Raw genomic sequence first — 27318 nt, forward strand, 5'->3', positions numbered from 1 at the left:
CTCTTAAGATTGCTGACAAAAGATCAGATCGCAGATTTTCATATTTCCGTTCGTAAATAAATGTTTTATGGCTAAAAGCGTTACTAACGGTTTAAGAAAAATGCATAAAACATCATTTTTTTTAACTTAATATGAAAATCTGCAATCTGATTTTTGCCAGCAGTATTTTATGACTGGTTTCCATGCATTTTCGCATAAATTGGCTCGTTCCATAACAATCTGTGAGAGTGCAGCTTTTACTCATATCCATACTTCGCCCGTGCGCGACTGCCGGGATATCAGTTTTTTATCTGTGCATTTATCCCGTCATCAGAAGGGTTGATAGCAGGATAAAACATTCAACATCTGAACATCGAAAGTGTCCGTAGTTTCATTTTAGGACCCCGATCTTCAAAGCTAGTTAAACGGAAAAGGAGTTTAAAAAAGTAAGTAATGTAGAACAGTTATTAATTGGATGGGAAATAAAAAAACACCCATGTTTAGATAGTATTATATGATACTAAAAAGAAAATATGCTAAAACTTTACAGCAACTAGACCACAGTGGCTTGAGGATAAGTGGGCGGATTTAGGCCATAATCTTACTCTACTCTTGGAAAAGCTAAAATAATATTTAATACACTCGGACACAAAAAGCAGAACTAGAATATATGATTCTAGTTTTTTTCCCAAGAAAACCATCACGGCCCTAAATCGCTCACCTTGAGCCGATCTTGTACACTGACTGTATTTAACCTCGTATATCTGTAGCATTAAGACGGTGATGATTATCTCAGCATATAGTGCAGAATAGAAAAAGTCTACTTTGCATGTATCATTATTGTACATTAATACATGAAAAAAAACGTTATAGTATTACTAAGTAAACATGTTCAATACTTGAGTAGTAGGCAAGTTGGCAACCATAGTCTATAGCGCTTCTTTATATGATTTTAAAAATGATTTTAAAAAAATAGGGCAAATTTTGTCTTGAAATAAAAAATTATCGTAATATGAACTGTTACATTCTGAAAAGTATCGTCATTAAGTCCGAGAATCAGGAGAATAAAACCGTGACAAACGTTGCAATGCGTTCTTGTGATTTATATACATCATTGATTAAACATAATGCATCTATATATGCATAAATATGATATAAGTGCTGCACTTTTTTTAAATTGCATTCCATTTTACATAATTTCGTAAAAAAATATGTATGTTTATTTTGCTATAAGGCAAAACATTAAAGGGACTGTCTCACGTATGATAAAATAGCGGAAAAAAAAAAAAGAAATTTGTCGAAAACTGACATAAACTTGGAATCGATGTGTACAATGCATTGAAACTTACTAACTGAAGTACCACATAGTTTACAATTTATTTACGTATAGCAGTTATTTCGTATTTTTCCATTAAAAAAGATGACTGGGTATGTCTACCAGGTAGAATTCATTCCTTATGCGTGATTGGCTAGTCGGTGTGATATTACCGAGGTAGATGTATACCTTAATTATGTCAACCGATTTTTATAAGCCTTTGTAGCTCAGTGAGTAAGACGCTGGACTTCAATTTTGGCGACGCGGGTTCTAATGTGTTACGCATTCTATTAGATAATTGTCCTGAGATTCGTTACAGAAAAAAAATTTTTTTTGGTGCCAATCTGTGACACAGTCCCTTTAAGTTTTTTCTGTAAGCTTTAGTCAAATTACTAGACAGTATTGTAACAAGGAATCAAGGTTGTCCGGTTCGCGCAGTGGTTAGCGCACTTGCTTCTCGTTTAGGCAAGCTGGGTTCAATTTCCGGCCTGGGCGCTCGTGTGTTTTGTTTGTGGTCACCAAGCCGGTCAAGTGGGTTTTCTCCGGGTACTCCAGTTTCCCCATCAACACAAGACCACACTCTCGCGTAAAATCGTGCCAACGAGAGTGAGTAATATTATGTTGTGAGCTCGCAAGGAGCTTGGGCGTACCTCGTACGATATATGTGTGTTCGCATGCCTCTCATACGGTGTCCGTATGGTGTCCGCACGGTGTACGACAAGAACTAACCAGTTCGGCGATATAAAGCAAAGGAACATCCCAACAGTGCCTTGGCATAGACTAAGTTTCATCATATATATCTTTATAGTACATCTAGTCATACATCACAAGTTACTGATCGGAAACCATTTTCTATTTTAGTAGCAGTAGCATTGACCTTGGCCCAACTGACCCCAAATGAAAACCCAAGCACATCTTGACATGAATTTGTTATTCACTAAGCTGTGCCACGAATAATCAATGCATTGACCCCACGTGCAAATCCCAAGATACGCCTCCACATGGACCTGATATACACCAAGTGTTATCCCTAAAAACATATGTTAACCAAAGTTATTCTGTGGAAAAGTGTTTTTTTTTCTAGAACAGCGACTTCGACCATGACCCAACATACCCAAAATGAAACTCTGTATTTCTACACATAAAATGCAATACCCGTACTAGCTCTATCTAGGCCTTTGCGAGCTGCTCACGACTTCGAACATTCCTACGAGCTTAGCGAGAACTCGGGAGTTCGGTGAAATATTCAACGAGAGCCCGAGTCCTCTACGAGTTCAAAAAATCCGTACGATGCTCGCAAAAGTGGAAGATGTCCGTACGAACTACTTGCGATATTGCAAAATTTGGACATAAAACCTACTCGTACGGAGCACAGAGCGTGGATGTGACAATTGGGTTTTAGTGGGACACGAGTTCATTTATCATTGTTCATCATTCGGAACTCCTCGGGCATTTTTATCAAAAACAACCTCGGATGTATTTGGACGGTTTACATACCCAAAAAGCGGTACGTTTAAGTCCGCTGCAAGTAGATCGCGTAGTAATTTTATGTAGCAGTTAAACTTTATGACTTAACTCTTGGGAATCATAATTATGTTTGTAATAATACACTTCACTGGCAATCAATTTAAACTTGGATAAATAAATACAACTCTTAACCACAACATTTAAATAATGATATAATTCATAAATTTGCGAACTACTTCAACTGATGTACCGGCATACATCCGAGGTTGTTTTAGATAAAAATGGCCGAGGAGCTTCGAATGCATTGTTCATATGCAATGTCCAATGACGTTTTAAAGAGTATACATGATAACGAACAGATGACGAACAGGCTCCAGTTTATCGAACTATCTTGAGTTTTTAATAATAGGTTCAAGCTAAGCACACTGCATGTATGTTTGTTTTGAACCCATCACCCCTCCTTTACCAGATGAGTAATGCTAAAGAACGCGCCACTTCTTATTTCTGTTAATTTACATTGAATACACAATATATGATGACATTTCGATATTAAAAGTTACATGGTAAGTAGGTGACCCGATATGGGATATACGGGGCAAAGGCAACTATATCAGGCGAAGCTCAAACTCGAATGTGGTTTCCTGCGCCCAGTATATCAACTATCGAGCCACCTACTACCCCCGTAACGTATATATCACGTCGACAACCTGTTTACATGTTTAAATGTTTCACTTATCCATTGGTATATCCATCGGAATCGGAAAATAGACGCCATTTTGGTACAATATATTTTAGTGACCCAATATAGAAAAATATGGGGTAACCAGTCATGGAACAACGCCGCATCTAAAAGGTACTGAGTGCGATTTCTACGTTTAATTTTACGAAAGAATGTTAATATAAAGGTATTAAGGAAAAAAATCGTATGTTTTCGATCTGATTGGGAAAATCCGACCTCTGCGCACGCTTCGTGGCCCGTAACTCGGTAAAACAACAACAGCAACATAAACAGCAACAACAATAACAACATACACACAAGAGCAAAGGAGTGTAGGAGGATGACCAAGTTAAACAAAACTGCATTCTAACATTAAGAATGGTTAATCTGTCTTTAAGAGAATCTTAACAAAAAGGCATAGTTTTATATAAGTTTATTTCTATATTTTGGTTGTAACAATTGTAAATACTTAAATACAGATGGTGTTACAAATAACTTTATATTTGCCTTTCTTATATTGTTAAAAGAAAGACAAAAAAAAGTAAAATGAATTTCATCTTCAACATCAATAGAATTGCAACAAAGACAATATCTTTGGCTTCTAGCTGTGTTATTTCTGGTGTATCTACCCATTTGATTACGAAGTGTATGTACATATAGTCGTAATGCAAGATATATAAATAAGACTGGTATTCTTCATTGGTCTTTTTATATGCATCTTACACTGTTCTATTTCCTAGGGCTCATACCAATATTGTCTGAAATAATAATGTATTCTACATTTGATTACTTCTATTATGTCTTGACATCAATGTTGAGAACACTTTTATAACTAAAACCAAAATCATCTAATATTTAAAAATATCAACATGCGTCCAGTAACGATTGCTTTGATAACAATATTATCGCAGATAGCAACCTTGTACCAAATTGTATAATTTGCACCTGAATAGATTTAAGGTTTAAAGGTTTTATTTATTTAACATGCAAAAGGCCACAACCTATGTGAACAAATATTAAGTATTTACAGGTGAACGCATATACAAAACATCATAGCCAATATAATCTGTCAGAACATAAATAAAATAAAAATCAAACAATTATACATAATACATTAGTAAGTTTAACATTTTACTTACTCTACTGACAGAACATAAATAAAATAAACATTAAGCAATAAAGCATACCTTTTTTTAGTAAATTTAACATTTTTACTTACTTTATTGTACAAAAAGTTTGTCAAATGATTAATCAAAAGTGATATTGACATTATAGCTTTTTAGATGATATCCTTTATGATTATTCAATAATCAATACTATTTTTCCAACTGGAAAAATCCAACCCTCGGGCACGCAGCGTGGGCGTAAGCTCGGCAAGCCTCGGTAGCGGTCGGTTTTTACAGTCCGGAACGGAAACACATGATAGATAGTATTATTCTGAGACTTCAAAAATTACTTGTGATCATCAAGAGGACCTATTTTCCGTTTGTAAAAACAAGCACTGAAGTAAGTAAGTAGGTCAGTTGGCTGATGGAGAAATTGGGGCAAGGACATAAGTTTAATAGATATAAGTTTATCATGATAATTGTGAGACAGTCGATTGCGGCATATATTTATAACTGCCGTAATACTACCTGTACACGTTCGCGAATTGTTTCGTGTTAATTTAAGTGGAACTTGCAAACCATGACTAGTTGACCTGTTATCGTTGTATAGCTAAAAAGGGTAATATGTGGCAGTTCTGGTTAGCTAGATAATTATCGCGAAAACTAAGTGGTTAACACGAAACGATTCACGAACACTATCAAGATATCTAACGGCAGTAATATGCCACCATAACAGACAGACAGACAGACAGACAGATTGTATTTTTCCGACATGTTTATCGCAAACAACAAATATGTTTTCAAAAAATACGTACTGTGCCAATTGTTCAGAACTTTGTTAAAGTTAACAACGTTGTTAACGTCATTGTTGTCAACTTTCAAGAAAATATTCCTCTGTAAGTTTGACAGATACACGTATGATATGCAGTATAGCTATCGAGAGTAGAGACAACTGTTTCAGCTGTACTTGGTTTGTTTAAATATATGAGCATTTCATCAAACAGTTCACCATTAAAAGTTAACAAGATGTCGTTAATCACGCTGTTAACTTTAACAAAGTTCTGAACAATCGAGCCAATGTGTATATGCATTTAAAAAAACAAGAAACACGCACACGAACAGACACCAACACCCACACACCCACAGCCACACACCCACACCCACACTCATACACCCATACCCAACACCCACCCCCACACACCTACACCAATACCCACACCCACACAAACACCCACACCAACATCTATACACCCACACCCACACTCACACCCACATACACACACACAATTTGGATGAACAAGTGAAACAACATTACTTTTTAACATTAATAATGGTTTATCTGTCTTTATAAGAATCCTTTACAAAAGGCATTATTTTCTATGATTTGATTGTAACAATTGTACATACTTAAACACATATGTTGTTACGTATTACAATAACTCTATATTTCTTAAATATTTCAAAGAAGAACAAACACAAAATGTAAAATTCATCTTCTACATAAATGGTTTTGCAACAAAGACAACATCTTTGATTTTTAGCTAAATTAGTTCTGGTGTATCTACCAGTTATGTACAGATAGTCGTAATGCAAGATATCTAAATAAATTTCGTAGTCTACATTGGTGCATATATCTTTAAAAACATCTAACACTGTCCTATTTCCTAAGGTTTATTACCAAAATTGCATAAAAAAGAATCAGGTGTTCCAGTTACGACAAGCTTTATTGAAGTAATATTCAGTTTGATTATACATTGGTTTGATAATGATATTATCGTTAACAGCCTTTAACCTTGAACCAATATTGTTTAATTTGCACGTATCTATGTATATAGTTTAAAAGTTTAAGAGTTTCAAAGTTTTATATATAAAACATCCAGAAGGCTAGACCAATATGAACAAATATCATATTCAGTATTGACAGATGAACGCATATACAAAATAGTATAGCCAATATAAACTGTCAGAACATAAATAAAATAAACATCAAACAATTCAGCATACTACAATAGGAAGTTTAACATTTTTACTTACTTTACTGTATAAAAGGTTTGTGAAATGGTTAAGCAAAAGTGATATTGACATTGTAGCTTTTTAGATTATATCATATATGATTATTTATTAAACGAAAATATATGGCGCCTTTGGTAAATAATAAGAAAACTTACAGTTATTTCAATACTATTCTTACCCGAATCAATACACGCAAACCAAATCATGGCGACATACTAATATTAACAATAACCCAAATGATAAAATGCCATACTATAGGAGTGAAACACTTATAGTAAGTGTTTAAACAACATTTAAATTTCGAGATTGTAGTTTCTTAATTTCATTGCAGCTTTATTATATCTAGCTATATACAACATTTTTTTTTGTTGGGATGGATAATAAGAAATGCTTATGTTTATATATATGATGTATTACTTATTTAGTTTTCGTAAAGTGTACATAACAACATAAAATGACACTCATCCTCTATCATATTGGAAAAACAACATTTGCATTTTCTATCGACTCTGACCTCTCTGCCAGATTTAATTTCTATATTATGTGTAGATAATCCTAAAAATGTCCACTATTTTCTTCAACAATTGTTTTTGTGTACAATTGTACAAAGTAATTTTCAAAATAATTATTGTTTTCTTTTCTTCATTACAAACTCAAGTTCTTCAATGCTAATTCACGACAATGTCATTTCTAAAATTCTATTACATTACTTTTGTTAGGATTTTACTTTAAGGTAAGCATAACATGTTTTCCATTGGAGAGAAAATAGAAGAAAGTTGAGAATATGTTAGATGATATGAATGATAGAATACACTTTGGTTTCAACAATATTTATTGAATCCTAGGGAATATAATATATAAACATTACAATTTGAGAGTATAATAGATGTTAAATGATTTAAAGTAGACAGAATCGAGAAAAAACATAAGAGTTATGCGAGTTTTCTCTTATGTCACTCCTTCGAGTTGGTGTAAACGCTGAATTGAATAAATTATAGAATCTTTTTATCTTGACAAAAAATAAATTCCTGGAGAAATCGCGACAAGTATTTAACTAAGAAAAGTTAGTCAGGGAATTTAGTAAAAAACACAAAAAACCCACAATGCATTTAGGTTCGGCTGAGTGATTACTTAAACAGACTATGTGAAACACTTAACGCACACCCACATTACTTTTTACTTGCATTTCAAGGATAACAGGATATGATCTCATTTCAATGAATTGCATGGCTCATGACATTTTGCCCACACACATATACATGATGTCTATATGTATTGTGAATAAACTAATAATCTATTCAATCATGAAATATATACTGTCATGCAGCATGTTTGGAAAATACAACAACACTTAATTGAGAGAAGAACAAAAACAAAATATTTACTTTCTCGCTGGATGCGGCCATTTTAGTGAATTGTTTCAAAACCCACGTGACCACCTCCATCTGCATCATTTTTCTGAAGTATCCGTTCACGGGGCATTGCCCTTTTTATTTTATTAAATATAAAACATTAACGGAAATATTTTTATACAACTAAGTAAAAAGAGTAAAGAAATACATAAAGTTACCTTAGTTTTAAGGCTTTACCAGAGGCAAAACCTTTCTACACGCCGTAGCATTCATGATGTGATATAACACGTTGTATAAACATGCCTTTTTTAAATATTTCTTTTAATGCACATGGTTGGCTGCTTTTTAACTCTTATTTAAAAATGATCCCTTATTTTAATATCTCAGATGACCTTTAACCTACATTAAATGTATGTCCGTATAGAATGTGGAAAAGAGTCCTTTTTAATTAATTTAGTATTGTAAGTAAATGCTTGCCTGTCTACTGCAGCTTAGCAGCCATGTCAGTTGGAAGAAGCCCCCGCAGTGCCACCCATTTGGTTCATCATTTGGATGCCAGCCCCTTCATGGTGGCCGCTGATGTCACTGATGCAATTGGTGTTCAGTCCCCTGAGATCCTTCTCTCGGAGTACCTTTGGCAACAGACGCAACAGTATCACAACCAAGCATTGCAGACAGGGTTTGTACAAGGAATTAGGAACGCTACGCTCAACCCCGAGAGCTTCGGTAATTACACAATAACATTCATATTTAGAGAAACAGTTTTGACGGATATGTATGAGTACATTTTATACAACAAACACAAAAAACGTATTAAAAGGATGTAAAAGTAAATAACAAATAGTTTGACATGCAGTGATTCTACATAAGTTAATAACTTATAAAAAAGAACATATAAAAGAACCAACAAACAAACCAACAAACCAACCAACAAACAAACAAACAACCAAACAAACAACAAAAATGTCGTTTGTCCCTTTTAAAAAATCTCACAAACCATGTGTATATGTGCTTAGAGTATCGCATTATCAATACAGCTAATACATATTGATGTTGCTGCATTGTCATAAACCACAAAATATGCACTTATTTGCTCAGGAAATAAAAAAAAATGTTAATGCCTAAACATGTTAATGTCTAATGTTAAACATTTCAGGGGGCTACATGCTTCAAGATTCCATGTTTTGTTATGAGGCATCAAAGAACATTGATCTTGCTGAATCGAACGCAACAGATCCGAGTATCAAACAATTCCTGCAGAAAAGGTTTCAATCATACAAGGAGTGAGTGTTTTTTTCTTTACATTTTGCATGACATGGTCTTCTAATATTGTACAGACGTTTCATATAGCCAAACATTAAATATTAATAATGTTTGTATTGTAAAACTATACGTGTAACAAGTTTAGGTCACCACCTGAATTTAAGAGATCAAGTGTTCATAATGTTTTGAAAATATCTATATAATGCTTGTCCTGCAAACATAGACCACGAACTTTATACACCCTTAAACTAATGATATTTTATAATATATCTAGCTCTGTGAACACATGGCAGGTAGGAAACTCATGGCCTGGTCGATGATTGTTTGGTGTTCATTGACCATGAACGCAATGCTCCACGACTTTAATGTATATCTAAGGATTCTATTTATAAATGTACAATGATACCTTTGTTGAACAAATGGCTTCGTATAGTATAGCTTTAGTATAAGGCTACTATCGATGTCTGCTCGGAGCACATGGGCCACGGATGTTTATATATACGTCTATCTGTTCAACACATAGCACATAGCATCAAGACAACATCTCTGTCTGGTTGATGATTGCTCGGTGTACATTGGTCATGAACGCAATGTTCGATGAACTTTATTCATATATAGTGTATAACTATATTTTTTCAACACATTTCATTAAGAAGAATCGTCTATTACAAGGCTAGATACGAGCTCGGTGTACATTGGGGACATACACACAATTTAGCCTTGAACTTTCATTAGTTTCAATTCAAAAATAGATTACCGAAACGGACCAATTAATGATTTACGACAGAACTACCGGCAAGTTTAGAATAACACGTTCAGCCCAATATCTACACATTGCATATTGCAAATAACACCATATCATATTTATTAAGCCAACTGGAAATATCCATCTATAGCAAGTTCCATATATTAGAAACAACCAGAAAGGTGCCCAGTGTTTAGTTCCTTGATTCATAACAAATTATTGTTTAAACCTCGACCAAAGTTGTTTAGTAAAAATATCTATATATCTCTATAGTTACTTCCAATCACTGTTCAATACCTGGCATATTGTGGACGCATCCGGAATAAAGCTAGACCAAGCTTGCACGGCCTACATTGCCCATGAACACGATGTAGCCATGAACCGCAACTCGGTATACTTCGTTGTTGCCCTGCTACCTTGTGCAAAGCTATGGCCATGGATTGGACAGCAGATTGCAGCAGATACAGTATACATTTCCCGATTATCAACTGATTTTCACTTGTCAATTACCATAAAATAGGCGATAGTTGTATTTTGTTAAAATTTCTATGTCACGTTCAATGTTGTTTTAAAAACAATGATGCAATTTGAAGATGTTCAGTGGCTACGGTCCCGCGCGAAACTCATTTTGAACTATATAACCTTACTTTTTAGAAGGTAAATGATATTTAAAGCCCTTAAGCAACTATCATACACTTTCGAAATAATCAAGTATAAACTAACGGCTTATGCAGATTTGTTTTCAATATCATTTTAGGGCAATTTCGGCGTGTACACCAAGTGGGTCCAGGAAAACTTTAGTCCTGACAGTTCTGGAGTAACCAAGTACGAAACATTGATTAACAACGCTGAAGCTCAAGGGGTAATAAACAGAAACGAGGCTCTGGAAGTCTACACGAAGAGCATGATGGGAGAGGTTAACTTCTTTGGCTCCATCATGACAATCTAGAAGGAATGTGTCCATGGCAGTTGAAACAAATATGTTTCGAAAGAACGGCAATACGAAATTACATCATTGTTAAGCGTTATTTGGAATATTGTCGGCAGATAGTTTGCAATACTATATACATCAACTATAATTAGTACTGGAATTTGTACAGCCAATGTTAACCACATAATACAAATACACATTTTATTTACATTACAAAATATATTTACTCATGCTTGATTTTATTACGATTTATATAACGGGTATATTGGTACGCAAGGTTTTGTTTTATAACTAAAAAATAGTTCATGATATTTTTTTCTTATATGTGAAAGAAACTTAAATTAGTAAATCTTTTTTCGTATGTGAACTGTTTGAACATTTTTAGTTTTTTGACAAAATATGTCATTTTCGTTTGGTTAGGGTATTCCCATCTTGAAGTAAGATGAATTTTATGATTGCTTCCTATGCATATGTTATAGAGATATTACAGATCAACCTGAACTGACCACCAACCATTATAGCTTAACACCAAAGTTATTCGCCCCTTATATGTTAATAAAAAATAGTGCTATTGCTCAAGTTTGGAGCCTGTTTATATCGGTTGATGTGTGTGTGTGTGGGGGGGGGGGGGAAGCGGGGGTGCACGTCCACTGTACCACACCTCTTACTTTAAATCATTGACCCGTGGATTGAGGAGATAGTTAGGAGCTAATAATATTAACCTTCTTGCATGTTGAATACATATCGTTTATAGTATGAACTCTATTTCATCAATGCATATTGAGAGCAATGTCTTTGCTGAAGTTGTGAAATGACATACATTACTTTGATTCGATTTTTACTTTTAGGTACACATTATATGCATAACAGATAAGTTTCAACGTTTATTGGTAGAGAAAAAGTTGAAAATATATAAGACGATACAAATGATAGAAAACTCTTTTGTTTAAACGATAGGTATCTGGAAATTAATACAAACTAAAGTATAACAAACATTAGCCATACTCATAGGTAAGACCATGTAGAACACATTAGAATAAGGCAGTTTAATATATGTTATATGATAACAATTAAACAGAATCGAGAAGAAAGCTTAAAGATTGTGTGAAAATTTCTTCTGACAAATCCTTTCTTTCCCCTTAGGTGAGCAGAGCTTTTACATTCTCTCCTGCAATTGTTTTATATTCTGGACTGTCTTTGCTTTGTTGTTAAATGTGAGCTTCCTGATTCTGTGAACGTACGATTAAACGCTCACTTGACAAAATTATAATAATAACCTTAAGTAGAGGGATTGGGCAGTACAACTACAATGTATATAAGTTCAACTGCAATTTGTACTTAAGCATACGATGTATACCACTCTGTGCAATTATTACATTCTTAGTATTTTCCTTAGTTGCTGTTCAAGGAAAACAGTATAGTATTTCTACTAATAGCATGACTCACATTTTTCAATACTTGTTCGTATATAAAGGGGAATCCCTCTAGTTATGCGTACAACACATAGGATTTAATTATTGCAAAATTAAGATATTTTCCGGCGTTTAAGATAATATAATATTAAGTTTTACTATGTTTTCTTTGTTTCAACTAACTTCATTTGGATTATTTTTCGTCTTTTCTTCTGTTCACTCTGAAACGTAAGTTAAGATGTACATTACAAGAATGGTGTTTCAATCAGTTATGTTCTTTCAACTCTTCTGTCTTACAATACAATTAGCTTATTTTAGTAATAGCATACCATCCGTTACTAGTATCACAATTATTATGTACACCTGTTTGCAAATGTAGATGAACAAGTTTACTTTCCCTCGTTTAATTTTATTTTATTATTGAATGTCCTCTGTGTAATGACTTAAAATCACACATATTATTAAATATTATTGGAAAGTACCAAATGTATCCATTTTTTAATTAATTCAATCTGATTAAATAAAAACTTAGCCATGTATAATTATTATGTTTAATATGTTAAATCATGGACAAGACGTCAATATATATATATATATTGTTAATAAACTATCAAGCTATTCTACATATCCTCCAGCATGTTTGGAAAACAGTAGCAACATTTCATTGAGTGAAAAACAAAAACCGAAAAAAACACCTTTTCTTTCTAGACACGGCCGTTTTAGTACATAGTTTCAAAACGCAGATGACCATCATTAGCTGCGTAAATTTTATGAAGTTTTCGTTCAAGGGATATTGTCGGATTTTTTTATGTAATTTCATATAGAATTTGATTGAAAATATTGTAATGCTTATCATATGATAAGATTCTTTATATATTTTCTCATAATAGACATAAAATAAAAAAATAAAAACAAATAGTAATATAATTTTCGCCGGCAACAGAGATCGAACTCTTAGGGTCAGCCACCATACTCATTAGACCACGGCAGACAGAAGCTTTATGCGTTAGGGTTCTTCTGGTGAATATCAAACATATAAACACAATTGAAACGGTTTTGTCAACATTTGAATATTAATTGTTAATACTTTGCAAAGTTTGGTTGTCGGAAGATGCTTAAACGAAGTTATCGGTTTTTGCCGGTATTTTTTTGCTTAGGGTTAGTAGGGTACGGAGAAGTTATCAAGAGCCTTAATTCCACCCATGAATTCCTAAATATAACGACAAATGAGCTTAAGCCGACTTTTCCCCTTAAAGAAACAAACATCTGGAGTTAACGCATATCAGGCGGCTAGACCATCGTGCGATTGTTGGTTCTAGACATGATTCATTGAATGCAATTATTATGTCCTACTCTATTCTAAGGAATTTCTGACAACATCTCCCTAAATTGTGTGTAAAACTTGGTATCAGACAGCAACGAAAAAAAGGTAGCTAGAATTCCCCAGCCCAACTGGAGTAAAGAGCCGGCGATCGGCCTCTGAAAGCCGGATAGACTGCTTTATAATTATGTTATTAAAAAGACGAAAAATGAAAATGAATAATAACCTTTGCTTTATCGGCGTTTTCCAAATCGGCTAAATAAACATTCTCTCCAACATGTTCCCATTAGTCAGAAACTAGTTATCTATCATTTTCTTCTTAGATGTCATTTTACCTACCTTGAGAATATTTCACAAAAAACAAATTATACGAGGAAAAGAGTAATTTTCAATGAATTCAGTATAGTAAGGAGATGCTTGCTTATCTACTGAAGGCCCTCAACCATGTCCGTCGGAAGAAGCCCACGCAGTGCCACCCACTTGGTTCATCATTTGGATGCCAGCCCCCTCATGGTGGCCGCTGATGTCATTGATGCAATTAGTTTTAAGACCACTGAGATACTTCTCTCGGAGTACCTTTGGCAGCAGACGCAACAGTATCACATCCAAGCATTGCAGTCCGGGTTTGTACACGGAATTAGGAGCGCTTCTCTCGACCCCGAGGGCTTCGGTATATACACGATACCATTTTAAATTAAGAGAAGTAGTTTTGAATGATAATAATGCGTAAATTTCATACAACGAATAAAAAACAAGAACAAAACATATAACCTGGATACAAAAGGACATACAAATATTTTTTTGTCATGCAGTGCCTTAATATATATGTGAATTCTTTATATAAAACTAACAAACAACATAATTGTTTTATGCTTTTTTAAGAACCGCATAAACCATAAATATAGATAGTGTTTCTTTATTCAACACAACTAGTACATCATTATGTTTCTGCATTATCATTAACCACAAAAATGCATGTATTTCCTCCGACAAAACATATGTCAAGGTCTTGCCATGTTTGACTTAATTATCTGATGTAAACATTTCAGGAGGTTTCATGCTTCAGGACTCCGTATTTTGTTATGAGGCATCAAACAACATTGCTATTGCCGAATCAAATGCAACAGATCCGTTTATTAAACAGTTCTTGCAGGAAAAGTTTCAAGCATACCAGGAGTGAGTGTTTGTTACTTCAATTGATTTTTAATATTTCACACATTTCATTTAGCTTGTTCGGCATATACTGACCACGAACGAAAGTGTATATGGACCGAGACGTTAGCCAAAGTCCATTCACATTTTGGGTCTGACTTGCCAGTCCTTATAATGCCATATACCCGAAGTGATGTGTAAATATTTCTTATATTATACCGAACATTTTATATTATCATTCTATATTGTTAACACGCTTAAGATGTGTTATTGAACAAAAGTTATAATATCCATTTGCGAAAAATGTTCGTCGTTGTAAAAATAGAAAGCCACACTTAAATGTTGACGTCAGCGGTCCATTACATTTCTGGCGAGGTCCGGAAAGGCCGAAAATATGATATGACCGCTGACGTCATAAAACTTGATTTTTATCAAATTACAGTGATATACGGACCGATCGATTGTATATAATAAACGAAGGGACACATTGATGTAGGGTATAATATATTTCTATATGATCTAGTAAATAATTCCTCAGTGTATGACCTTGATTACAATGTACCTTAATGCTAAATTAATAGTGCGTGGGTAATTATTTTAACATAGATACCTGTTCAACACATGGCTTAAAAGACTCGTCTACTGTATGGCTAGGCGCTTGTTCGGTGTATATTAGCGACAGACAAAAATACGCATCGAACATCTTTGTTGTACATAAATCTACGTATATATCAATTTGTACTCTCTATAGTTACTACCAAGCACTTATCCATACCTGGCATATTGAGAACGTATCCGGAATCAAGCTGGGCCAAGCTTGCTCGGCCTACATTGCCCATGAACACGATGTAGCAATGAACTACAACTCGGTATACTTCGTGGTTGCCCTCATACCTTGTGCAAAGCTTTGGCCATGGATTGGACAGCAGATTGCAGCAGATACAGTATGAACTTTCCGTTTATCAACTGAAGATTATAACGTATCAATGATCATAAAATAGGCAAAGTTATATTTTGAAAAAGGATCTACTTCAAGTTACACGGATTTGGTCGCGCGCCAAACTCAAATTGAACTATATAACCTAACATTTCAGTGGGAATTATCTAACTTTAATATACAGTCGAACCCCGTTGGCTCGAACTCGCTTGGCTCGAATTCCTTGTTGGCTCGCACTGATGTAAAGGACCGATTTAATTACACTGAATGACAGCATTACAGCTACGATCGCATTTTCCGAGGCTCGATGTAATTAAGCCGGTCCCTGGTAGATCGAGCCAACGGGTTTCGACTGTAAAATAAAGAAGCCCACGTATCAGCCTAGGGAAAATATCATACACTTACACAACGATCAACCTTGGGCAGTTTTGTTTTCAATATCATTTTAGGGCAATTTTGGCGTGTACACCAAGTGGGTCCAGGAGAACTTTAGTCCTGACAGTTCTGGAGTAACCAAGTACGAAACATTGATTAACAACGCTGAAGCTCAAGGTGTAATAAACAGAAACGAGGCGCTGGAAATCTATACGAAGAGCATGATTGGAGAGGTTAACTTCTTTAGCTCCATCAAGACAATAATGGTGGAGAGTGCCAATGGCAGTTCAAACAAATATGTTTCAAAGGAACGGCAATACGCACTTACATTTTTGTTATGCATTATTTGGTTGGTTGTACAGCCAATGTTAACCACATAATAAAAATACACTTTTTATTCACATTAAAAAATATATATTTACGCATGCTTAAGTACGATTCATATTTATGTGTATATTGGTGCACAAGGTTTACAATTGAAAAAACGTTAATGAGCTTTTCTTCTTATACTTATATTAAGTACATGCAAGAAACTTATTTTTGTAAATTATACTTTCTCGTATGTTTACTGTTGGAACGATTTTATTTCTTTGACAAAATATGCCATTTCTTAAGGGCCCCCCATCATTTGTAGTAAGATGCATTCTATGATTTATCCACCACCCTTGCTCCATCCTTGCTCAACACCACAGTTATCTGCCCTTTGGTTTTTAATATACGCTCAGAAGAAAAAGATTAGTCAGTACTTATACTCTGTCAAATAATTTTCGGAAATAAAACTAGAACGTAAAAGCATTTGACTTACCACATTGTTTATTTTATATCCAACATTTGTTAACATTTTAAACTCACAATACCAGCAGATTCCAGTATTTTACACTTCATATTTAGCAAAGGGGTCCAAATGAAAAATTCTGTCGACGTCAATATCTAGTGTAGCCACCCCGCTTCAATAACAGCAACACACCGACGTCTCATGCTATTTATTAGTGTTCTAATAATTTGAAGTGGTATTCTCGCCCATTCCTCCTGTAAAGCCCGCTCAAGGTTCGCAACGTTATTGACGTCATCTCTGCTACGTAGTTAACGTCCAAGTCAATCCCATATATATATGCTCGATCGGTGAGAGATCAGATGATTTCGTAGGCCAATATAGGGTGTCGATGCTGTGTCCAGCCAAAACGTTTTGCGTGTAACGTGCAGTGTGGCAGCGAGCATTATGCTGCTGTAGAACGTCAGCATGACGGTTGGCTATGTACGATGCAACGACGGGAACAATGATTTCATCACAATAGCGAACAACATTTAGATTTCCACGTATTGTTTTAAGTTCTGTTTTCCCACTGTATGAAATCCCGCCCCAAATCATAACACTCCAACCATCGTAACGATCACGTTGAATCACGTTAGCAGGATCCAGCCGTTCACCTTTGCGTCTCCTTACACGCACCCTGACATCTGCCCCTTGCAGATTAAATTTGGATTCGTCTATGAAACGATCCAGTTCCATTGCCGTCTTATCCAGCCAATACGTTGGCGAGACCAATTTAGACGTGCTGTACGGTGACGCGCATTCAGCGGAATGCCAACGTAAGGGCGACGAGCGCGAAGTCGTGCGGCCTTTAAACGATTACGCGCAGTGAAAACCGAAATTCTGGTTCCTGTGGCAGTTCTCAATTGATTTGCGATCTTCCGGGCGACCATGAAACGATGACGTTGAGATGACGTCACTATGTACCGATCTTCGCGTGGTGTCGTTTTACGAGGTCTGCCTGATCGCGGCATGTCCTTAACGCTTCCTGTTTGAATGAATCGTTTTTGAAGACGAAAAATAGTCCGTTCGTGAAAACCAAAACGGCGTGCGACGTCAGCTGCGCGTATACCGGCTTCCGGCTTCCAGTAATTCAAAAGCGATATTTCTGTTAATGATAAGTCTGGGCGACGTCCCTTGATTGTTATCGATATTTTGTGGCCAGATTATTTCAATGTGGCCACTACACTATTCCTTTGATAAAATTGCAGACAAAATGACCATGCCGATTAACGTGTGCACGTGCACCACGTGAATTTCAAAAAAATAGCCAAACTTCTGTATGCAGTGGTTAATTAGGGATTAACCGATGCATTAATAATAAATAGGTCAACTATATGTTGTTAAGATGATTTTACTCAAACTATTTTCAAAATTGTTGACTTAGTTCAAAAATGAAACTACCGACTTAACTTTTTCTTCTGAGTATAGATAAAAAATGGTGCTAGTGTTCAAGTATCAACTTATTTTAAGTTGTCAGAATGAAAGAAAAAAAACCCCACACACTTATTTTTGCAGAGAAGGTATCTTAATTTGGCACCATATTGCAAGATTTGATTTTGTCCCAATGCAAACAATTGACACATCACAGCCCGAGGAAGAGAACGCTAGTAGCCGAACCTAGAATTTAATGCGGCCAGAAGAACATTTTTGACATGCTGAGTGATATGGTGCATTCTGCTGGTGTTTTTTTTGTCCGATATTGACATTAAGTATGTGATCATTTTATGAGTGGGGTCGCATCCAATTCTTACCCTCCAGTAGATATAAGGAATTCAAATGATAGTAGACTTATTTCTTTTCAGTAGAGTTAAAAAAAAACGTAGCTTAAAATGCGAAATACGATTGAAAGCAACGCATGGCCGCGCTAAAGACAGATAAATATAAAAAGTCTATGGTTGGCGTTTGTTTTTGTTCATTATAGGCTTGTTACAATAGACGACACTTTCACCAAAACATTCGAGCGTTATGAATATTTGAACGTTGGATTAAACGCCGATTTGACAAAATAATATAACCTTTTTCTCGGTAAAGTGATACATCTTATTATGTTACAACGCATAACAAGTGAAGAGATTGAGCAATAAAACCACAATGCATTTAAGTTCAGTGCAATAACACCCACACTTAAAATATTACTCATTTAATACTTGCAGTTAAACAAACAGGATACTGTCATACTTCAATTTTATTGCATCAAGAGATGTTTTCCGTATAGAAGGGGGACACATCAAGCTAAACGTGCATTATAAAGGATTTGCTTATTGAAAACCAAATATATTTTCAGGTATTTAATAGTATACATTTTACATTGTTTTCTTCTTCTCATCTATCTTCTCATCTATCTTAAGTGCGATACTTCTTTGTATTTTCTTTTGTCACTTTGACTCGTTAGTTAAGATGTATTCATGTACACAGTTATCGTGTTTTAACCATCAATGTTCTTTCAACTCTAACGTCTTACAAAGCAATTATCTTATTTCGGTAATACTATACATGCTACTCGCAATAATTACATACAACTGTGTGCATATATATAGATCTACAAGTGTACTTTCTCAAAAGTTCAATACTTTTGTTATTTAATATTTCATGTGAACAAAAATTATTATATTAAGTCGATTCATTTCATTTTATTTTGAATGTCCTCTGTTTAATGACTTAAGAAACACACTTATTGTCAAATATATTTGGAAGATACTATCAAATTTATTTGAACTGAAGCAATCTGAAAATGTTAAACTAAATAGAAACTTAGCCATGTTTAATCATTATACTTTCTAATTAATGAATAAGTTATATAACTATTACGAGCATACTATATATGTTTACACATAATATAAAATAAGATAATATAAGATAAGATAAGATAAGATGCGTTTGATTTCCAATCATGGGTCATGTTTTTTGACATGTTAATCACAGTTTATATAATGCAGAAAATAAATTGAAACAATAAGTTAACATATTTAGTAAATGTAAATAAAGCTTCATTTTGATTGCTTAAACACAAATAACATAAGCTAATTTGGAAAATTAATAAACATGCTTCCCATATCCTTTTAGCCTTACTAAATTGTCTTTTCAATTTTTGTGATTATCGACAATAATGAAACACCATAAATAAACTACTACTTAAATATGCAGATTTGATGTGGTTTAATATTTATGCGAAAAGCTACAGAAACAAGGTCAGTAGCAAAAAGTTTAAACATAAACCCGGTTTAATGGCACAGGGTAAACGCCAAAGACATGAAATATAAAATCACAAACAAGTAACATGGAAGAACAGCACAAAACTCAACAAACAGCACAGTGCTTACATACTATATATATAATCAAAGTGCTGAAAGCACTGATGGACTAGGGCTTCATTTAGGGGAATGTTGATAACTATGTTCTAAGCATTGAAAAAAATCTGCTCACAACACAAGGGGTCACTGTTGAATGGGCTAGTTTAAACTTTAGACTAAAACTGGTTGGAAATTTGAAAAGTCTCGTTAAGTGTGTGTGGGGTGGGGGGTGGGTGGGGGGGGGGGGGGTAAAGCGTTTAATCAGATAAAGTCATAGTTCTTTTGAATTTCTCAAAGTCGTAAAATCAAAATCAGACTTATTCAAATTAATGTACGTGATTGGCGTATGTTAACCAAAGTATACATACTTCTTTATTTCGATCAAATCATTTTATATCAAAGGTCTGTTATTTGCAGTTTCAGAGATCATTTTCAATGATGCTATTATATTCTATATAGAAAACCTGTCCACCCTTTTTCAGGGCAGCTTTAAACCACAGGGCCATACTTTGAACAATCTTTGTAAAAGACAACTACATTGTACACGTATGCCAGACTGCATACACAATGCTATAAGGAAGTAGTTTTAATTTGAAAAGTGAAGATATGTCATTTTCGTTTGGTTAGGGGATGCATTCCCATCTTTTGAAGTAAGATGTATTCTATGATTGCTTCCTATGCATATGGTTATAGAGATATTACAGATCAACCTGAATTGACTGGGGGGTAGGTGCACGTGCACAGTGCTACACCTTTTTATTTAAAATCCTTGAGCCGTTATTGTGGATTGAGGAGATAGCTAGGAGCTAATATTATTAACCTTCTTACATGCTGAATACATATTGTTTAAAGTATAAACTTTATTTCATAAATGCACATTGACTTGTGAAGTGACATCTGATTACATTACTTTGATTAGAATTTTACTTTATGGTACCCATTGTATGCATAACAAAATGCGTTCTTACGTTCATTGGTAGAGTTAAGGTTAGCAAATACGAATGACAAAAGACACTTAGGTTTTGATAATAGTTATTTAAAAAATCACAAACAAATACATAGCAAACATTAGCCATAATCATAGGTAAGACAATGTAGAAAACATTAGTATAAGGGAGTATAATATATGTTAAACTGACAATTGAACCGAATCGAGAAGAAAGCTTAAAGATTATGTGAAATTTTCCTTTTGTCAAAACCTTTCTTTTCCATCAGGTGATCAGAGCTTTTAAATTCTCTCCTGCAATTGTTTTATAGTCTTGGCTATCTTTGCGTAGTTGTTAAATGTGAGCTTTATGAATATTTTTTTTTTATGTAAACGTTGAATAAAACTTGACTAAATTATAATAATAACCTTAGGTAAGAGGATTGGGCAATTAACTACAATGTATTTAAGTTAAGCTGAAATCAGGATATTATTTCAATTAATAGCATGACTCACAATTCTCAATATTTGTCCGTATATAAAGGGGAAAACATCTAGCTATGCGTGCAACACAAACGATTTAATTATTGAAAAATCAAGATATTTTCCGGTATTTAAGATCAAATATTAAGTTTTACTATGCTTTCTGTGTTTCATCTATCTTTATTTGGCTTTGGATATATTTTCGTCTTTTCTTCTGTTTACTCTGAAACGTAAGTTAAAATGTATACACTACAAGAATCGTGTTTTCAAACGTCTATGTTCTTTCAACTCTTCTGTCTTACAAAGTAATTTAGAATATTTTAGTAATAGCATGCAATCAATTATCGCAATAATTATATACACCGTTGTGCATATGTAGATCAACAAGTTTCATTTTATTCTATTTTTGAACGTCCTCTGTATAATGACTCAAGAATTAATCATATTGTTAAATATAATTGAAATAGAACAAATGTACCCATTTTTTTATTTAATGCAATCGGATTTAATAGTTACAAAGCCATGCTTTATCATTATGCTTAATATTAAGAAATGTGTTATATAACTATAATGGGTAAACTGTGTTTACACATATAACACAACATTTAATGTACACGGTCCTCACCCTGTTGCCTACTTTAATACTAGTATTATTTTTTTTTAAATCAATATTTTGAATTTTGTGATTATTTTGGTGTTATCTTGTCCACTTGTGATGTATGATCAAATATATGTAACTCATGGACATGACGCCTATATGTATTGAGAATAAACAATCAAGCTATTCTACATATCTTGCAGCATGTTTGGCAAAAATAACAACATTTGGTTGTGAGAAAAACAAGTTCAAAATACACACCTTCTCCCTAGATGCGCCCAGTTTAATACATGGTTTCAAAACGCATTTGACCACCATTAGCTGCGTCAATTTAGCCAAGTTTTAGTTCAAGGGGCACTTTTTAAATGTAATTTAATATAGAATTTGAACGGAAATATTGTAATACATATCATATGATAAATGAGATACTTTATCAATTTTCTAATAAAATAATAAAACAGAAAATAAAAATAGTAAAAATAATAGAAAAAAAACATATTTGGCCGGCAACAAAAATCGAACTCGTGTCCTCTAGAATTGCGGTCAGCCACCTTAACCATTAGACCACGGCAGGCAGATGATTTATTCGATATGATTCTTTTGATGATTATTTAACATATAAACACAAATTAAATTTTGTCAACTTTAAAACGGGTGTTGACAATATTTGAATGTTAATTGTTATTGTTTTGAAAAATTGCGTTTGCCGCGGAAGATGCTTAAACCAAGTAATTATTTTAGCCGGCAATGTTTACTAAGGGGTAGTTGGGTACGGAGTAGCTTTCAAGGGCCCTAATTCAACCCGTGATTTCCTAAATATAAACCACAAATGAACTCGCCAAAGCCGACTATTTCCCTTATTTCTCTGGAGAATGTCAGGTCGCCATACTATCGCGCAATTGTTGGTTCTAGACGTAATTCATTGAAAGGAATTAATAAGTCCTACTCTTTTCTAAGGACTAGCTGACAAGATTTTCTCCCAAATGATGTTTAAAACTTTGGATTAGATAGCAACGAAAAAACAAATGTAGCTAGATAACCAATCCAATTCAAGAAAAGAACCGGAGAGCGGGCTCTGAAAGCGGGATACCGGAGAGCGGGCCCTGAAAGCGGGATAGACTGCGTCATGTGTAATTAAAAAAGCAAAAGAAATAAAATATAGCCTTTGCGTTTAGGCATTTTCCGAGGCAAACATTGCTATATGCCGTAGAGAAATTCTGATTTTCTGCTAGACGAAACATTCTCTGCCACATTTTTCCAATCTTAAGAAACTAGTGATAAATCATTTTCTTCTTAGATGACATTTTACCCACCTTAAGAATATTTCACAAAACACTTAATGTCTCACGAACAAAACAAGGAAGAGTCCTTTTCAATTAATACAGTATTATAAGAAAATGTTTACCTATCTACTAAAGCCCCTCGACCATGTCAATCGGAAGAAGCCCTCGCAGTGCCACCCACTTGGTTCATCATTTGGATGCCAGCCCCCTCATGGTGGCTGCTGATGTCACTGATGCCAGAGGTCTTAAGGCCCCTAAGACCTTGCTCTCAGAGTACCTTTGGCAACAGACGCAACAGCATCACAACCAAGCATTACAGTCCGGGTTTGTGCAAGGAATTAGGAACGCTTCGCTCAACCCCGAGGGCTTCGGTAAATACACGATGACGATTCAAATTTAGAGAAATAGTTTTAAATGATGGTTATGAGTACATTTTATACAACGAACAATAAAAGAAGAACACCATATAACCAGGATATCAAAGTACATTCAAATAATTTGTTGACATGCAGTGCGTTTATATATGTGAATACCTAAAATAAAACAAACAGACAACATAAATATAGAGAGTATTTCACTTTTCCATAAAATAGTACATTATTATGTTGCTGCAGAAACATAAGTAAATGTCTTACCAAGTGTAACATTAATGTCTTATGTAAACATTTCAGGAGGTTATATGCTACAGGACTCCGTGTTTTGTTATAAGGCATCAAACAACATTGCTATCGCCGAATCAAACGCAACAGATCCGTTTATTAAACATTTCTTGGAGAAAAGGTTAAAATCATACCAGGAGTAAGTGTTTGTTTCTTCACTTTATGCATGACATGTTCTTTTAATATTATATTGACGTTTCATAAAGCTTGTTAGGCTTATATTAACAACGAATGTAATATACTCATAGAATTGACACATTATTCATATTTCTTTCATACTTTTCGATAAAATATGGAGTTAAATCAGTGAATTAACAACAGTGAAGATATCAATTTGATATTTCCACTGCAAAATAAGGAGTGAAAATATTAACTTTCAGAACTACTTTTAAAATCCATTGCAATTACTTGCCCTTGATAAAAACAGAACACTGAACTAGAAAATGTTGACAAAAATATTAAAAATTTAAAGAAATGTTACTTAAATTTAACTTTATATATTTGGAAATTAACAACTTACCGTTTATTAGAAAACTGGTTATCCCATTTTTCAAACGTTTTCTTGATACTGAAGCTTAATGTTCGAACATTTGCTTTCATACCAAACAAATTACAGACGAAAACGACTGTTCGAAAATAAATAGAATGTTATATCATTGTTCAAATGTATTCTGAACTGTTTGTCGTTGCAATACGTTAATACGAACTTCCCGGACGCGTCGTCAGTTTGGGATAGGTATCAATGTTGTACCATGGAGGATCACGTGAACAAAATGGACCAGCCAAATTAGTATTGTAAAATAAAACTATAAAATGTGTTTGATAAAAAAAACAATCAAGACACACAAAAATCCGTATGTTTTATACCGTTTTCACCAACCTTTGGGCACAATTAATGGGTATTAAATAACTCGCCCCCAAATTCGATGGCTACGGGTTTTTTTCAGCTTGGTTTACGAACCTTAAGACCCGATTCATTAAAACTCAGAAAAAAATACCGAATCTTAAAAATTGGTCAAGGACAATTCATTACATATAACAGTATCAATGATAAAATGTAGGAACTGTACGTTACCCAACAATTACATTCATGTCGGCTCACACGATAACCTGTCAACCAATCAAATCGCAGGACTTACAGTTAATATACTTCCGGGGTAGTGCTAAAACCCGGTACATTGTATCGATATTGGGAAAAGCCGGTATGACAGTTTATGGTACAGGATTATGTTGATCCCGGGTTTTTCGTCACAGTAAGTACCGGATAATATAATCCCGGTATCGATAGGCCCGGTATCAATGTCTACAATAATCTACTATGACTTTGAACAAACCGGAAATAGAAAATTGACAGCCAATTTTTTTGCGTGAGGGGCGTCTCACGGGTAGCGGCGTTAATAACACCCTTTTCAAAAAAGCGGGTAATTAAGAAAATAAATTAAAACTCGGAAAATAAGCATTACAGAAACATAATTTTTGTTTAATTTCAGTGTAAAATTGTATTTTATTTCACGTGTGTCATAGGAAAATATAATTTTTCTATGATCAGGAGTAAACTATATTTTCACTCGTGGCTTCGCTAATCGTGAAAATATGTTTTGCTATGACACTCGTGAAATAAAATACAACCTTACACTGAAATTAACAAATATCCACCATATCCATATGGTCTAGTCGATAATTCCTCTGTGTACATTGGCCTTGAATACAATGTTCCATGAACTAAATTAGTATCTATTGGGTAACTATTTATACATTATCACCTTTGTTCAACACAAGGCATATAGAAGACTTGTCTACTATATGGCTAGATGCTTGCTCGGTGAACATTGGCGACATACACAAATAAGCATTGAACTTTTTTGTTGTACATACATGTACGTTTATATCAATCTATATTTCTCTGTAGATACTACCACGCACTGTTCAATACCTGGCATATTGAGGACGCATCCGGAATAAAGCTAGGCCAAGCTTGCGCGGCCTACATTGCCCATGAACACAATGTAGCCATGAACCTCAACTCGGTATACTTCGTGGTTGCCCTCATACCTTGTGCAAAGCTTTGGCCATGGATTGGACAGCAGATTGCAGCAGATACAGTATGCACTTTCCGTTTATCAACTGAAGATTATAACTTGTCAATGACCATTAAAAAGGCAATAATTGTATTTTGAAAGGACCTATGTCAAGTTACACGAATATGGTCCCGCGCCAAACTCATATTGAACTATATAACCTAACTTTTGAGAAGGTGAATATTTTATGGGGGATTTGTTTTAACTTAAATAAAAAAGCTCACGTATCAGCCTAAGGCAAATATCATAAACTTACACAATAATCAGCCTTATGCCGTTTCTTTTGCAAAATCATTTTAGGGCAATTTCGGTGTGTACACCAAGTGGGTCCAGGAAAACTTTAGTCCTGACAGTTCCGGAGTAACCAAGTACGAAACGTTGATTAACAACGCTGAAGCTCAAGGGGTAATAAACAGAAACGAGGCGCTGGAAATCTACAGGACGAGCATGATGGGAGAGGTTAACTTCTTTGGCTCCATCAAGACAATGTAGAAGGAACGAGTCCATGGCAGTTCAAACAAATATGTTTTAAAAGAACGATAATACGAAATCATGTTTATGTTAAGCGTTTCCTGGTTCTTTTTCTTCAGCTTATATTTACATGTATGTCAACTATATAATTATGTGAGATATGCTCGTGTGGATCGTCAATAAGCCGATGTAAACCACATAATAAAAATGCACATATTATTCTAATAAAAATATATTTACGCAGGCTTAATTGCATTTTTAATTGTTTTAATTGATTTATAATTATGTGTATATTGGTGCAAAAGGTTTTATAACTGGAAAATAGTTCATGATCATATTTTTCTTTTATGTGTAAGAGCTTCGTTTGGTTAAGGGTTTTGTTTTCCCATCTATTATGGATAAGATGTATTCTATAATTCATCAACTATCCTAGCTCAACACTAGAGTTATCTGCCCCTTGGTTTTTAATATAGATACAAAATAGCGCTTGTGTTCAAGTATCAATATTATTTTTAAAATTGAATGAAAGAAGGAAAAACATTTTATTTTTGCAGAGAATGTAACTTAATTTGGCACTATATCGCAATATTTGACAGTTCCAAGTGTGTGGACACATCACAGCCTGAGGAAG

General features: G+C 34.4%; 3 protein-coding genes across 4 annotated transcripts; all 3 read left to right on the top strand.

Annotated features, from left to right (window-relative positions):
• Positions 1-313: 313 nt before the first annotated feature.
• On the top strand, positions 314-11142 carry LOC128231369 (uncharacterized). 2 transcript variants are annotated; one of them, XM_052944107.1, is made up of 5 exons: positions 314-425; positions 8441-8676; positions 9107-9233; positions 10232-10424; positions 10716-11142. In XM_052944107.1, the coding sequence occupies exons 2-5, from the start codon at positions 8451-8453 to the stop codon at positions 10905-10907; spliced, it is 738 nt and encodes a 245-aa protein (XP_052800067.1). In that variant the 5' UTR covers positions 314-425; positions 8441-8450; the 3' UTR covers positions 10908-11142. The 2 variants fall into 2 exon arrangements, with proteins under 2 accessions (XP_052800067.1, XP_052800068.1); XM_052944108.1 differs by lacking the exon at positions 314-425 and adding an exon at positions 7959-8061.
• An 831-nt stretch (positions 11143-11973) lies between these two features.
• LOC128231370 (uncharacterized) lies at positions 11974-17235 on the top strand. Its single transcript, XM_052944109.1, has 5 exons — positions 11974-12529; positions 14057-14292; positions 14672-14798; positions 15526-15718; positions 16161-17235. The coding sequence occupies exons 1-5, from the start codon at positions 12462-12464 to the stop codon at positions 16464-16466; spliced, it is 930 nt and encodes a 309-aa protein (XP_052800069.1). The 5' UTR covers positions 11974-12461; the 3' UTR covers positions 16467-17235.
• A 1781-nt stretch (positions 17236-19016) lies between these two features.
• Positions 19017-26931, top strand: LOC128231371 (uncharacterized). The gene is made up of 5 exons (XM_052944111.1): positions 19017-19184; positions 23615-23850; positions 24151-24277; positions 26048-26240; positions 26517-26931. The coding sequence occupies exons 2-5, from the start codon at positions 23625-23627 to the stop codon at positions 26706-26708; spliced, it is 738 nt and encodes a 245-aa protein (XP_052800071.1). The 5' UTR covers positions 19017-19184; positions 23615-23624; the 3' UTR covers positions 26709-26931.
• The last annotated feature ends 387 nt before the right edge of the window (positions 26932-27318 follow it).

This window comes from Mya arenaria, chromosome 4 (assembly GCF_026914265.1).
Source record: "Mya arenaria isolate MELC-2E11 chromosome 4, ASM2691426v1".
Taxonomy (NCBI): Eukaryota; Metazoa; Mollusca; class Bivalvia; order Myida; family Myidae; genus Mya; species Mya arenaria.

Coding starts and splice junctions, on each gene's coding strand:
- LOC128231369 (XM_052944107.1), top strand. CDS start 8,451: ATGTCAGTTGGAAGAAGCCCCCGCAGTGCCACCCATTTGGTTCATCAT. Junction 9,234..10,231: donor AGGTTTCAATCATACAAGGA/GTGAGTGTTTTT, acceptor ATATCTCTATAG/TTACTTCCAATCACTGTTCA. Junction 10,425..10,715: donor AGCAGATTGCAGCAGATACA/GTATACATTTCC, acceptor ATATCATTTTAG/GGCAATTTCGGCGTGTACAC.
- LOC128231370 (XM_052944109.1), top strand. CDS start 12,462: ATGTTTTCTTTGTTTCAACTAACTTCATTTGGATTATTTTTCGTCTTT. Junction 14,293..14,671: donor TCTCGACCCCGAGGGCTTCG/GTATATACACGA, acceptor TAAACATTTCAG/GAGGTTTCATGCTTCAGGAC. Junction 14,799..15,525: donor AAGTTTCAAGCATACCAGGA/GTGAGTGTTTGT, acceptor TACTCTCTATAG/TTACTACCAAGCACTTATCC.
- LOC128231371 (XM_052944111.1), top strand. CDS start 23,625: ATGTCAATCGGAAGAAGCCCTCGCAGTGCCACCCACTTGGTTCATCAT. Junction 24,278..26,047: donor AGGTTAAAATCATACCAGGA/GTAAGTGTTTGT, acceptor ATTTCTCTGTAG/ATACTACCACGCACTGTTCA. Junction 26,241..26,516: donor AGCAGATTGCAGCAGATACA/GTATGCACTTTC, acceptor AAATCATTTTAG/GGCAATTTCGGTGTGTACAC.